This window comes from Petromyzon marinus, chromosome 4 (assembly GCF_048934315.1).
Source record: "Petromyzon marinus isolate PM22_M1 ecotype Great Lakes invasive population chromosome 4, UKy_Petmar_22M1.pri1.0, whole genome shotgun sequence".
In the NCBI taxonomy this organism is placed as follows: domain Eukaryota; kingdom Metazoa; phylum Chordata; class Hyperoartia; order Petromyzontiformes; family Petromyzontidae; genus Petromyzon; species Petromyzon marinus.
This window is the reverse complement of record NC_133670.1, coordinates 26,008,087-26,022,918: the sequence shown is the minus strand read 5'-3', so window position 1 is coordinate 26,022,918 and position 14,832 is coordinate 26,008,087. Positions and strand designations below refer to the sequence as shown.

Genomic DNA, 14,832 nt, shown 5'->3' with positions numbered 1-14,832 from the left:
CCTCATCATCAGACAATTCATATAACCTTGTCTTATGGTCGTCCAGCACGAGAACGGATTGTGGCATAACACCTTTTTATACATCACTAATTCTACTCCAACTCATTATCAGGAATTCAATCATTTATAGGTAAAAAAAATCGTTTGTAGACGTCATTATACACGTGCCGCCATGAGAAGACGCGCGCGCCTGCATGGACGTCTCGCGGAGTGACACATCACTCGAGTGGTCGGAAATTCTGCGCAAAAACAGACATCACAGAACTACATTTTGATTTAAAGCTTTCGTGACTGCAGTGATTCATATTCTTGGTTCTTTCGGTAAAGTCACGTTGAAGGGAAACAATTAAATAATAAAATATATTGTTTTAGAACTACTTCTGAGCTTTTTTCAAGCTAACTATTTATCTGTACCGGGGGCCCTTAAACTCTCCCACCTGCCCACAGTAAAACTGTTATTTTAATCCTCAGCGGTAGCATTAAACTACATGAAGTTATTTAAATATATATCATGGTATTTTTTGTGTAGAGTAGCGGCGCAGCCATTGGCACTGCGCTACGAACCTAACAACCGGAGGCGAACACAGTATCAGCGAGTGGTACCTGCAGCGAGTGGTACCAGTAGAGAGTGGTACCTGTACTGATCCTAGCCACTCTCAACCCCTACGTCTCACTAACCCTCATTGATTAGCGCGGTGAAGTATGGTCAAAACAAACAACCCCCGAGACCCACAGGGAAAGGAGATTAAGGGATGTAATTTTATTCTGAGATATTTTAACGTCTCAGAATGAGTCTCTCTCTCTCTGCGAGCAGCGCGAGGGCGACTCCTGTGCAGCGGCGGCGGCGCGATTCGAGTTGAAATTCTATTGATTATTAATATTCCGACTCTCTCCATGTGTAACCAAACCAAAGTGTCACTCAGGGCTCATTATGAAACGAGCCTCCGTCATGGGCTTGATGGTGAACCCCATAGACGAACCAACGTGGGTGGGATGCGTGCGACCCGCTCCACCCAACCACGCGAGCCAGCAGGACCCGTCCTGTAACATCGCCTATGGACTCAGTGCGGCTATCCGGGCTAAAGAAGTCATGATTATGATGATGAGTAGGTGGGGAAATCAGCGCGTGGCGTATGATGCGGTGGCGCTTCCTGGTGAGTAAGGAACTCCGTCGAGCTTGCGTACCGCTGTGACACAGGCACAGGTTTGTTCGCACTGGCGGAGTGAGTGGGCGCGCACGCGAGAGACTTACCTCCCCGACTCCAGCCTGCAGGATGTGCAGCCCCGTCTCAGCCTCCAGCTCCTCCCTCTGACGCACTGCACACACCGACACACAAACACAAAGGTTCACCATGTAGCCTACATAGACTGGTGGGGCAAGCGCTGTTAGCGAGCACACTAATGAAGACAAACGCGGCTGAGTCGACCTAAGGGATGCCCTGGACCGGTTCAAATATTCGCCACTGTTATTGGTCGGAGGCAGGAATCGGGTTGATAACGTAATGCGTTAACCACTGCGCCACCGCTCTCCTGAACCACTACACCCCCACCTCCCACACACACACAAAAAACACTCACACACGCACCAGGTGCACGTGGCATACGTAAGTTTGTTCATGCCACGTGTGTCAATTAACTCATTGTGTGCGTGTGCATTAACCCACGAGCGTGCAACAGTACCACCGATGTGCGCTATCGCGGATGAGGCAAGCATTCGATCGCGCACAGCAGAGCGACATTGAAACCCGAAACCTTGCGGTCGTCTTTTTATCATTCACACTTCACTATTGGTGGCTTAACACCTGCGCTGACACCTACTCAGGCTCCCTGCAGCTTCAAAGCTCACACCTACTAATGAATACTACGATTAAACATTGTCAGTGCCTCGAGTGTCCTGGTTGGCTGCTGGCTGGCCTCCTTCTCGCACCCCAACAACTCCGTTCTTATTCGTGGCTGCTGAGGACCGTTGCCACAGAATCTAGCTGGGTAGCTGGATAAAGGGAAATTTTCCGTGCAAAAAAATAAACATTGAGTTGAAATGAGTCGGTGGAACAAGACGTGCGGAAGATATGTAGTTGTAGTAATGGTGATGATGAGAGACAGCGACATCGAAGAGGTGGGAGTAACGAATACTAACGACTGACACGGTTCGTTTAAAATTGCTCAAACTTTTCAATTCTTTCGTTTTTTCAATTATTTCGCCAGAATGTGCTTGAAATCATAGAAATGTATTACTACATAAAAATTGTCAGATGACTTTTAGTGCTCCGAATAGAGGATCGTGAGCAGAGTGAAATGACAGCTGTCTCTTATCTTTCATTGCAGACCAAGGGGCTCTCCACTCGCAACAGTAAAGATGCCCCTTGCGTACCCAGGAGAGCCTCGGCGAGCCTCAAGGCTCATTTTCAGGAGGATCCTACTGCTACACGGCGGTGTTTGCCCAATTATTTACACGAGTGCTTAGCTTCGTGGGGGCGATGAGGGGGGGCACTCAGAGCCCCCCCCCCCCCACCGCCCCCCACCGTACCCCCCAGGGTCGCTCCGTGGGATTTTCGCGGTTGTTGTGCCGCGTGTCGAACCACCCTCGGCACAACACCTGGGAGATTGAAGAGCCCACTCGCTGTGCTGTCATCTCCTGGCCACACCTCGCAGCCAACACCTAAGACACCTGGCGTGCCGTAAGTCGTCTCCCGGAGGCACACGTTGGTGGCGGTCGGGGCAAGGCGTCACCCCTCTTCCCATGCGCTGCTGCTGCGCCGCCGGCACCGCCCCACCTATAAGTCGGGGCCACAAGGCACCGCTGCTCGCAGCGTTTCCTACAAATCCCCGCCACGCATTCAGGTGGCGCCAGCCTCGGAAGGGGAGTCGGGGACAGCCACCCCACAAGGCCGCCCATCCGCTCTCGCCGCAACGACCCCGCACAGCCCTTGCTAGGTCACCGGGCTGTGCTACTCCGGGCTCAACTCCGCAGCTGGCTATTTTGTTGCTGTGGTTTTCGACACTTCACCCGGACTCGTCCATCACGAATCCTGGGCCAGCGCTCCCCCCCCCACCCCCATGGCGGCTCCCTCCCCGCTCGTCCACGTGCCCAGCACCCCTAGCCCAGGGTTAATGAGCGGCTGATGGAGGCATCGTCAGCACAGCACTAATTGGGCCTCTCGGTTAATAATGATAATCAAGGAGCCGAATTCCACTCGCAGATACATGCAATATGTTGCTCTTCTCTAATCTGATTAAGTGCACGTTTTATCTTTTGTTTTGGGCCCTCTTACATATGTATACGTATATAATTGTATATACATAGAAGTGTTGTCTTTAAATGAAGGCGGGATTCAAAGGATGTTCAATTGAATGGTGATTTCAAGTGGCGTGTGTGCGTTCGTCTCACCTCACAAGTACCCCTCTTCATTTTTGTTTTCATGTTTTACAGAGGAAGTACATCACCATTTATTTTGGAAAGTCTGAAAAATATTTACAATGAGATGATGGTGCGACAAAACATCAAGAGACGCGCTCCCTGCCGCCTGCTTCCGAGGTTCACGGTTCGATTCCAGTGGCCGCCCTGATCATCACTGCTGCAGATCTATTAACCCTGAAGACGACAACAATAATAATGATGCAGGTCACATCTCGCGTGTGAAGCACTCTGAGACGCCCCAGCGGAAAGAAGGGGAGGCTGTATCATTGTCATCATCCTCATCATCATCATCAATAGCTGCATCTTTCTGTTGACATGGCCACAACACCTGCACAGACCACCCTTCCCTGCTGTTCCGAGGAGTCCAATCAGAGCAATGCCTGGGACGTGTAATGCCTGTCCGTGTGCCCGTGTCTCCATCCCTGCGTCCGTCCGTGTGTTTGTTTATCCATCCATATTTCGCGTGTTTTCACAACAACCACAAACCCCCCGACAACAATTGCAATCAAATTGATCAAACGTTTGACTGATACCAAAAGCCAGATCCGTAGAGCTTTGGGGAAAGTTGGCAACACAATGCTTAAGGAAATACATTGATCACGTCAATAAAAAAAATAATCTATGCCTCTAGATGTATGGCTGGGCTCCTCACCACCACAACACTAACTCTGGTGTTGATTGCGGGTCGTTGCTACAGATTATTACAGAATCTAGCTGGGTAACTAGCTACATGAGGTTTTACGTGGAACAAATATATGTTGAATTGGAATGGCAGAAGAATTTCGGAAGACATTTAATAAGAGATGGCGAGCTCGAAGAGGTGGGAGTAATGAATTCTGAAGAATGACACGGTTGATTTAAAATTGCTCGAACTTTTCAATTTGTGCTCCTGCCATTGTACTTCATTCACCAGAATATTTTAATTCTAGAGAATAAAAAAAACCTCACAATACGTATTATCTTACCATTTAATTACTTTAAAAAGCAGATTACTTTGAGTGTTCCAAGTACAGCATGTTGCGAAAAGTGTTGACATGTTAACATATGTCTCTCGTTTCCCCTTGCAAAGCACCACCGCGTGTGGTGCAGCATGATGCTGAGTTTGGGAGTGCGCCATACACCCAATGAGCTGAGTTCGATGCCGGGCCACGGCTAACATCAGTGGCGAGGTGACTTCTGAACCGAACTCTCGCCCCCTTAACCCGCCGCTTCACCAACACACACTCCCTAGCGAGGAGAAGCATTTCTAAATGACGTTATATAACATACAATGCACACAAGACATCCTTGTAGATGACTGTACGAGCAACAGTGATCTATACACTGCTGGATCAAAGATCCACTTGTAATGCCACAATTCCACTTTCTTCTGCACGAGCTGACGTCATCGCTCCATCTCCGTGGCGGACCCTCCTCTTGTGGGTGTCCCCCTCCATCTGGCTGCCATTCCATCACCAGGCTCGGTCATCGGCCATCAGCGAAGCGTCCTGCCCAAGCCCACTCCCCTCTCCTCCTTCACAGCGAGCGCGAGACCTCTCACCTGCTCATCTCCTCTCACCCACGTGCCCCTCATCTCCGTCTCTCACCTGCGCATCTCCTCTCACCCACGTGCCCCTCATCTCCGTCTGTCACCTGCACATCTCCTCTCACCCACGTGCCCCTCATCTCCGTCTGTCACCTGCACATCTCCTCTCACCCACGTGCCCCTCTTCTCCGTCTCTCACCTGCACATCTCCTCTCACCCACGTGCCCCTCATCTCCGTCTCTCACCTGCACATCTCCTCTCACCCACATGCCCCTCTTCTCCGTCTCTCACCTGCACATCTCCTCTCACCCACGTGCCCCTCTTCTCCGTCTCTCACCTGCACATCTCCTCTAAACCACGTGCGCCTCTTCTCCGTCTCTCACCTGCGCATCTCCTCTCACCCACGTGCTCCTCTTCTCCGTCTCTCACCTGCGCATCTCCTCTCACGCACGTGCCCCTCTTCTCTGTCTCTCACCTGCGCATCTCCTCTCACCCACGTGCGCCTCTTCTCCGTCTCTCACCTGCGCATCTCCCCTCACCCACGTGCTCCTCTTCTCCGTCTCTCACCTGCGCATCTCCTCTCACGCACGTGCCCCTCTTCTCTGTCTCTCACCTGCGCATCTCCTCTCACCCACGTGCCCCTCGTCTCTGTCTCACAGCGTCATTCCCAGCATGCATCTCTCCGCGCCACTCTCCGCGCACCTTTCAGCTGTTGCTTCTGAATCACGCGTCACAGCAGATTCATGCCTATCGATTCGAACCATCCGTCCTCAGGCACATTGGCATGTTGTCTTCCATGATCAAGTTCAATTTTGCCAAAGTACTCCAACACTCTCCCCTTGAGTTCATCATTTTGATCCTAGACCCCCTTCAATAATTGCCTTAGATGGTGGAAAGCGCCGCCTCCGACCCTTGTTACCCACTCTGCCTCTCTCTGGCCTCTCGATTGATGTGCTATGAAGAAGGCCCATTGCCCACCAACACGACGTATATTACACCATTCGTCGTTTAAAGCGACACTGCTATTGACGTACGTGTTGAGTTTTATTTGTGAGATGTGCAGAGTCCGTCGGGCGTTTCGTCCGTGTCTCTTCAGCACTGGGATTTCTTAGGCAGACTTGCTCGACTCGTTTGTGACTTTCGTGTTGCGTCTTTTTTATCTGCAGCCCAACTTTTGGCAGCCTGAATGTGCCGCTGTTGGCCGTCGGTGCGTTATGTTTCACTGAAGGTGGCGGCGAGAAAGTAATATATAAAAAGATCTGCCAATGTTTCCGCAGAGACGGTCACGGGAAATGTCAGACACTGCAAACGTGAGTGTCGTGAGAGAGCACCCATTAACGCCTGGCACAGCACACGCACGTGGGAGGTGTGGTCAACGCATGAAGTGCATACGGTCCGTAACGTAATGGACTATCATTCGGAGTGTTAGCCAGAACAGCCTCACTGAGTCTCAAGACTCTTTTTCAGGAGGGTTCTGCCAAGTTTATGACAGTAGGGTGGCGATGTTGTGCTGTCATCCCAACTGAGTACATTGCAGCAATTGGTTAATCCTTTGTCCACTACCAGTTACACTGTATGTATATAAATACTGTATGGGGTGTTTCAGCTTTGGGAGGAAATTGGAGAATCTAGAGGAAACCCATGCCGAACAGGGGAGAGAATATGCAAACTCCACACAGAACATCGCCCGAGTCGGGAATCGAACTCAGGCCCAAGTGTTACCACTGCGCTGTGCCCCGGTCACCCAAACACCGATCACGAGCTCTGGCACTACTCAGTCAGCGCCGAGCCAACTTAGCAGTGGCTGGGATCGTAATTGTCTCGGTGTGTGTATCAATCTGCATCACACAGATCCTCTGTTGAATGACTGTTGGGGGAAGTGCTGATAGCGAGTGACAACCGAGGCCGGCAGAGCACGTCACCACATAAATTCTCTCTCTTACCAAGCGCAGGTATTCATTTAAGGCGCGGTCGACCTAGAGGAGGCCCAGGACCGGTCCAGATATTCGTCACCGATAGGGGCCGTGAGCGGGAATCAAACTCGGATCGCATGGATTCGTAGCGCAGCGTGCAACCCGCTGCAACAACCAGAGCCGTTAACCACTAAGTGGTGATGACGTCACCACGGCGCTCGTGCCATGCTAGGTGCACGGAACATGCCCAGATGCCATGGGCTGATTGACTGCGATGACTGGCAGATGCACCAGCTGTGCTCCCCATCGTGCCAGCTGTGCGAGGCGCTGTAACCTCTCCACCTGGCACTCATTTATACCAATTAACTACGGCGGAAACCCATTTAACCGCTGCACCTCCACTCCCCAACAACAACCGCCATTCGCCACTAAGTGGCGGTGACATCACCACGACGCTTGTGCCAGGCTATGTGCACGTTGAGGCCACGTGAAGTGTCGAACGCCCGCTGGCAGGAGGTCACAGGGGAGACCCAGGTGCCACGGGTCGACTGAGATGACTGGCTGATGCGCCACCTGTGCCCCCTACTGTGCTCCCCGCACACACACGGGTAGCTTCACGCACGGCACTGGATAGTAGTAACCACCTCACTCATTCCCCCCATCACCCCCCAAACAAAAATAAACAGGTGGATGGAGCGGAACGACGCGGGGATGATTCGACGTGAAGCTGTGGGTGATTTTTCTGCCGGCGCACGACGGCACGGCGCGAGGGAACGACGTTCCGCGTCGCAGTTCCGAACATTCAAATCCCACCGCTCCGAACAAAAAAAAACACCGCTGCAGCCAATCAGAAGCGAGTTGGGGTCGTGTTGATGGCCGTGGCCAATAGCGTGCAGAGGAGACGCGGGACGTGGAGGGACGGGGTGAACCTCTCGGGGTCTCTGATTGGCTGCTGGGTTCTCGTTTGGAGCGGCGGTCTTTTTCACGACGGTGCCTCGCGAAGGCTGTCGCGCATGGAGTCGTCGGTCGCTTTGAACTCGCAACCTCACGCCTCGAGATGGGACCATGAGGCAATTAAGGTGATTAATCGACAGCTCGCTGTCTAATTTACTACTCTCTTCGCGGTTGATTACACGGACCCCTTTAAAATCAGCGTGACGCGGCCCATGGTTTCAATGACGTCACCAAGCCCCGCCCGCCACCTCCCGTCCAGCCGTACACGTGGGAACAGAGGAGAGACTTTCCCCCCCAAACTATTTTCGCTTTTTTCCCATAAGTGGAGCAACGGAACCGATAATTGGTAGAGATCGGTGACTAAGATAATTATGGGATGTCCCAGCTCTACTCATGGCACGTGTGTAGGAGTATGAAAGTGTATTTGTATTCCCATACGTAGGGGGTCAACGCGACCCTTGCAGCCACGAGTGGCCGCTGCATTGACCACATTGACAGCGCAACGATTCATTGAATCGGGAAAGTTGGCAGCGGGGGGGGCGAATCGATTCACCACTCCCGAACCCCCCCCCCCCCGTCTCCTCCCATCGGTGACCCCCCCCCCCCCCCCGTGGCTCGGCCCCCCGGGGCACTGCGAACGAATGGTAAATTACCGTCGGAGCGGATCGATCGCTCTCCCCGGGGGGGGGGGGAGCCGCTGCGCGCACAAAGCGCCGCCGCGGCTCATTAGGCGGCGCGTGTCTCTGCTGCTGTGACTCTCCTCGGGAGAGTGAGGGGAGTGAGGGGTGGAGGGGGGAGTGACGACAACACGGAGAGTGGAAATCACAAACAACAAAACATCTTTGAAAAACAAAGCAAAGAGGAGGGCGAGCGGCGGCGGCGGTGGCTCGCAGGGGCACGCGGTCCCGACGACGGCTCGCGGCTCCCCGGGGCCTCTGCCCCCCCCCCCAAGCCGCGCGTTGAGCCCAGAACCAAATTGGAGGCGGCGCACGAAACGAGCGCGCGGTGGCGGCGATGATCGCCGCCGCCGCCGCGTTCGGGCCGACCTCGCGTTTCTAACGGCGCCACGTTTCTCTCGCAATAGGCAACCTCGCCCTCTTTGTTTGTGTCCGCCCTGCTCTGCGAGAGCTGCGAGTTGGGTTCTTCGTGTTGTCGCTGTTGCCTGCCGCCGAATGGAGATGCCCCAAGCGCGCGGTCGGTGTCGGCGGGGCTGTCGAGAGGCAAGCGACGTCGGTGAAGACGCACGCGCACGCACGCGCCGCCGTCTTGCGAGGGTTCTCTCTGAAACGCTGCCACTCACTTGCCACCTTGGGTTCGAGTCCAGGTCTCGGCCGCCCGTCATCAGACCGGGTTCTCAAGTCGCGCGAGTTCCACGGGCGGAGGGGGGGGGGTCTCGGACCATTCACCAATCGTGACTCACGCCCGCACGCCGCACACGTGAACAAAGACAAAGGGCCCCTGCACAGCCTCAACATGCTGTTGGGGGCAAGTGCTGTTAGCGAGCAGCACCTGAAGGCCGGGACGGCACACGAGGAGGTGTGCGGGCAGCACACGCCCAGCCGTCTTTGTCTCCCCAGTGGCGATGTTTACACGCACCGCACTAGGTACTCATTTGAGACTGAGTCGACCTAGGGGAAGCCCAGGACCGTGTCAGATAATCCGTCACCGGTGTTGGCTCCGAGCGGTAATCGAACCTGGGTCCTCAGGTCCGTAACGCAGCGCGCTCACCGCTTCACTCGAGCTCCCCACTCACTCACACACTCATCCCCCCCCTCTACCCCACACAGCTCCTTGAGTCACGGCTACAGCTGGCACACAACAACAGCAGCAGCAGCAGCAGCCATTCGCCACTAAGTGGTGGTGACGTCAGCACGCGCTTGTGCCAGGCTAGGTGCACTGGGAGACCACAAAGACAGATCACCCGTATAGCCAGAACGGACTGTAGAAGCCAGTGTTGTGAGCGAAGCCAGGCACACACACGCGCACGAGCGCGCCTACAATTCGGCTATTTGAAGGCTCGGGTTGGCGGATCGCGTCCACATTTGTGAACCTCCAAATCTACTCATACTACAAAGTGGTCAGAATACGGGGTTGTGAACTCTCTATGTACTCCATTTTCCATCCACAGACAACACTATCATGCTCGTCAACAGAGCCATTGTCTATACACTGCTGAACGAAGGCCTCCCCACGACGTCACCGTCCCACACGGCACGGCGTGGGGGGGAGTGGCTCGCTCCTTTGGCTGCCATTCCGCCGCCAGTGTCGCCCATCGCCGACGCGTCCTGCCCAAGCCGATGGCGCCTCCGATCAGCGCGGTTGACTACGTAGGGTACGAAAGAAGTTTAACATAGATACAGTACGTGCAAGCCCACTGTGGTGGGCTCGTCTTCGCCGTCGATGCGACGTCTCTGTGTTCGCTTCCACATCCACGACTTACGTTTTCTGCCTCGCAATATATTTCCGAGGGTGCAACCCTCCATGGCCACTGGTGTAACTTTCCAGATTTGTAATCAAGATAATTGGCCGAACAACCCAACGCAGGGCCCTCCTGAACACGCACAGAGTGTGGACACGTGTAGCGTCGGGATTCGGGCAAGGCTTTCGTGGACGGTTTATTTTTGAGTTTTGACGAGGAGCGCCGCTTCAGAGGCAGCGAGCGGCCCGGCAATGTCACGGAGGTGACCGCACGCGACATGGGACGCGCAGCGGCGCAACCGGGAGGAGCATTTCATCGCATCGACGGTCAACAAAGCGCGGCTATACTTAGATGCACAATGCACGTCAGCGCTAAATGTCAAGCAAATTTAATCAATCAGCCTCTGTTTGAAGACGCACGGACGCGCTGGTCCGGGCGCCGGGCCGCCGCGGTGGCCCAGAGAGCCTCGCCACAAAGCCCCTCGCAGCCGAGCCACCTCCACGACGGTGAACGGTGACACGCTCCGTGAGGGCCGCAGAATAATAATGATGATGATAATGATGTTGATAATGATGATGTTGATAATGATGATGATAATAATAATGATAATAATGATGATAATAATGATGATGATAATGATGATAATGTTGATGATTATAATGATGATAATGATGATAATGATGATGATAATAATGATGATAATTATGATGATGATAATGACAATAATGATGATAACAGGTAAAGGTGCAGCCCTGCAATTGCTTGCTCACGCCACCGCTAGTGGAAGAGTCCCCTACTCCGCCCCACCCCCTACTGTTAGAGTCCTCCAGAGAGCCACTTCAGAAAGTACTTTGGACAGACGTCTCAGAAGAGGTGGGAGTACCCACACTTGATCCCACCACACATGACCCTGCCAAGCGGCGTAAGGGGATTTTAAGAAACCTGCCCCATTGTTTCAGCCGCCACGCCGGGAGATGGAATCGAACCTTGGACCCTCGGCGTGTTCACCGTTACACCGCGACGGCGTTCCAATGTAGTAACGAGGCGCTGCGTTGACGTATGCAGTGGAGGGGTGGGGGGGGGGGTCCCGCTACATTGGGATGTTTGGCCAAATTGCATTAATGAGCTTCAAAACGAGAGTACCTGGAGTGACCCTACGCATACAAGGGGTCACCGGGGGGTGGCACTCCAAGCTCCGTATAGATGGATTTAAGAAACCGATGTGTGTGCTGCTATCCCCCCGGCCACCTGACAGACCAAGTCAACAACAAGTAACATTCCCAGACAGTCGTTCAAATCCCTGCTTAGCTTCCGACGTGTTGGTGCGATCAGCAGCAGTGAGGTTGAATTTGTCTTATTCTGTTCAGACGAGGCGCTGGGTGTCGCTGCGGATCATTCCAGGACTAAGGATCACAGCCACTCCTGAAGATCAATGTCGACTCGACCGCCGCAATCGCCTCAAATTAAGTTCGTTGACAATCTCTGACAATGTATAACACAATACGTAGGATATATTTTGTTTTTAAATCTGGCACGAGAGACATCCATAGACAAGGTGAAGGCGCAGCCCTGCAATTGCTTGTTCACGGCACGAGAAGAAGCACGGGGGAGCCGCTCGCCGGTGAGACAACTTTGAAGAGGTTGGGACACCCCCTGCCGCCCCCCAGTGACTGGATGAATTGTACTGGACATCTGTGACAGGGAGCTTTATAGCTCATCGGATTTCTCCAGTGTGAAAACATATGTGATGATTCTGAATTGTCACAACTCCGGCCTCGCGAATTCAGTAAAACACCCATTTATCGGATGATAAATGTAGCGGCCCCTATCGGAAGCAGCGGTTACACGAACTAATTACACAGACGCTATACGGATGGAAACAAAAAAAAACTCGATTCTCAAACTCTGGATTATTCGATGCACGTAACGGTGAGTGTAAGAATCGATTGTAATCTCGGCTCGCGGTCTCCCCAGCTACGTGCCACATCACAGCGAATGCCATCAAATCGGCGGCCAAACGCCCCACAAGAGATGGCCGCGGCCCGATAATCAACAGCAAAATAAAACTTTGAACCAGAGAGAGCATCGCCTCCCTGGCCCGACAGAGCCACGATTACCCGCAGAGAGACGTCGAGTCGAAGTCTGCAGCGCGCGAGCATTAACAGCTGAGATATCGGGCAATCGATATTTTAGGCAAACAAGAGGTGACAGGAACGCCTCGCTACCTCCAAGTCACCCCGAGTAGATGGATCCATCGCAACGCTTTCCGTGCGAGCAACGGCGACCCTTGCAGGCTCCCGAGCTCTGATGAATGAAACGGGGAACGATTCGAAAGCGAATCTCGTGTCACCAGCACAGTCGCGTGTCGTATACACCCCCACCACGCTCCTCATTCATATTCACGAGGGCGTCTCTTCTTTAAAATCGGCAAATAGGTTAATCATCAAAATTAAATCACTTACGCGCGCGCTCCGAACGGGCGCCCGTGTTTACTAAACTCCGGCGATTTCGTGACACAATGTAATTGAGACTCTGGGCTGACACGTACACGCATTGATGATCTCAAAATTAACTTGCCACTAATTGCAAATATGCAAATAAACATAACTTTTTTTTAAATCTGTTTCGGGCTGCAATCACGCCCCGCGCCTGACGCTGAGCAGCGCCGAGCGCGTCCCGGGCACGCGCGAAGCCACGCGTCCACCGGGCCTCATTAGCATATGCAAATGAGCTCGATACATAATTCGGGCCAATTAACACTGCGCACATACGCACATGAAGTGTTTCAAAACAGTGTTGGTGCTGTTTTTTTAATAATCCCTGCGGAATTTAAGCACGCAGCCGACAGAAAAAATACCGCTACTACCACCACCACCACAAACGTCACCTTCACCAAAACCACCACCAATATTAGAATACAAAGATCCTCGTATAATATTTACAGACTGTAGAGACAAGTGCTGTTGGCAAGCACCTATGAAGGCCGGCACGGCACACGAGGGGGTGGGTGGCTAGCACTACGCCCCACCGCCTTTGTATCCCCAGTGGCGATGTTTACCCACAGCACCAGGTACTCATTTGCGGCTGAGTCAACCTATGGAAAGCCGAGGACATATTGAGATAATATAATCGTGTCTGATGTTAGCCATTAGCGGGAATCGAACTTGGGTGACCGGGTTCGTAGCGCAGCACACGAACCGCTGCGCCACTACTCCCCACTAGTTGACACAAACACACGCGCACACGCACACACACACACAGAGACACGTGCACGCGCAGACACACAGAGGCAGACACGTGCACGCGCACACACAGGCAGACACGTGCACGCACACACACAGAGGCAGACACGTGCACGCGCACACACAGGCAGACACGTGCACGCACACACAGAGGCAGACACGTGCACGCGCACAGGCACAGAGGCAGACACGTGCACGCGCACACACAGAGGCAGACGTGCACGCGCACACACACACAGAGGCAGACACGTGCACGCACACACACACATAGGCAGCCACTGTGCACGCGGAGGCTCACGGGGTCCGAAGGGACTCGGGCCTTCGTGCGATCGCACCGCGGGGATTCCTCAACATCTCCTTCACGGGCGACGGCCGTGACGGACACAGCAGCCCCACGGCGGGGCCTGTCTCCCGCGGGCACAGCCTCCACGTAATGCCGACCGTGACGGCAGCACCGCTCGGCTCGAGGGTCGGGGGGCAGCATGAGAGGAGCCGCTCTCTGAGCCCCCGGTCAGGATTTAGGTTTACGGCAGTCGCGCGCTCACGGCGCGAGATCTTTTCCGCACAACTCCCTTTCCACACGACACCACCGCGGAAAGTTTCACTTTCGGAGCTTACTTTAACAAACAAACAAAAAACAACGAGACAGGAATAATGATTTTTAAGTCGAAACAGGCACAGATAGTGGCCGAACTTCTGCGTAGTTAGTTTGCTGTCCTTCCCCCGCACTTGCGATAAGCATGGTTGGCTACATAGGGTGCGAAAGAAGTCCAACATACATATATACACCTATTAAGGTCAGCATGACATTTTCGAGAGTGATGCAGCTGGCAACGTCCCTTGCAGCCGTTATATTCCCAGTTCTGATGTGTACACACCGCAACAGATACATATTTAATATTATATATTCACTTTACAAAGCGTCATGCAGATTGCCTTTCAAACATTGTTGGACACGGGGGTGCAGGAAACCAGACAGAAGAGTGAAGGTAACAGGAACCGGCAGCAGCTATTTCCTAAGTTCTGGAGTCCTATATGTATTTGGGGTATTTGGCCATGCACAGATCTAGGGGAAGCCCAAGCCATGTTTAAATACCACGCATGCCACTGTTATCGCCACAATATACAAAACAACACATACACTCACATATGCATCATAATCATAGTCGACATCAACCCAATACTTGATGAGCACCTCCCCACTCGGTGTCGAACGCGGGTGTTATTTGGCCACTCTTAGCCGCGTTGGTCCGTACGGGTTGGTGCAGGGGCCACACAGGACCAAGTCAAGATACCACTCGCCACTCAGCAGTGACCGGAAATCGAACCTGGGTCGCCGGGGTCATCGCGCAGTGTTCCAA

General features: G+C 53.4%; 1 protein-coding gene across 1 annotated transcript in view; it reads right to left on the bottom strand.

Moving 5' to 3' along the window:
* Positions 1 to 14,832, bottom strand: part of LOC116937333 (receptor-type tyrosine-protein phosphatase N2-like) — a 228,638-nt gene that overhangs the window by 90,207 nt on the left and 123,599 nt on the right. Inside the window, exon 11 of the mRNA XM_032944399.2 lies at positions 1,253 to 1,317. Coding sequence (XP_032800290.2) covers positions 1,253 to 1,317 — 65 coding nt within the window. The remainder of the gene's footprint in view (positions 1 to 1,252; positions 1,318 to 14,832) is intronic.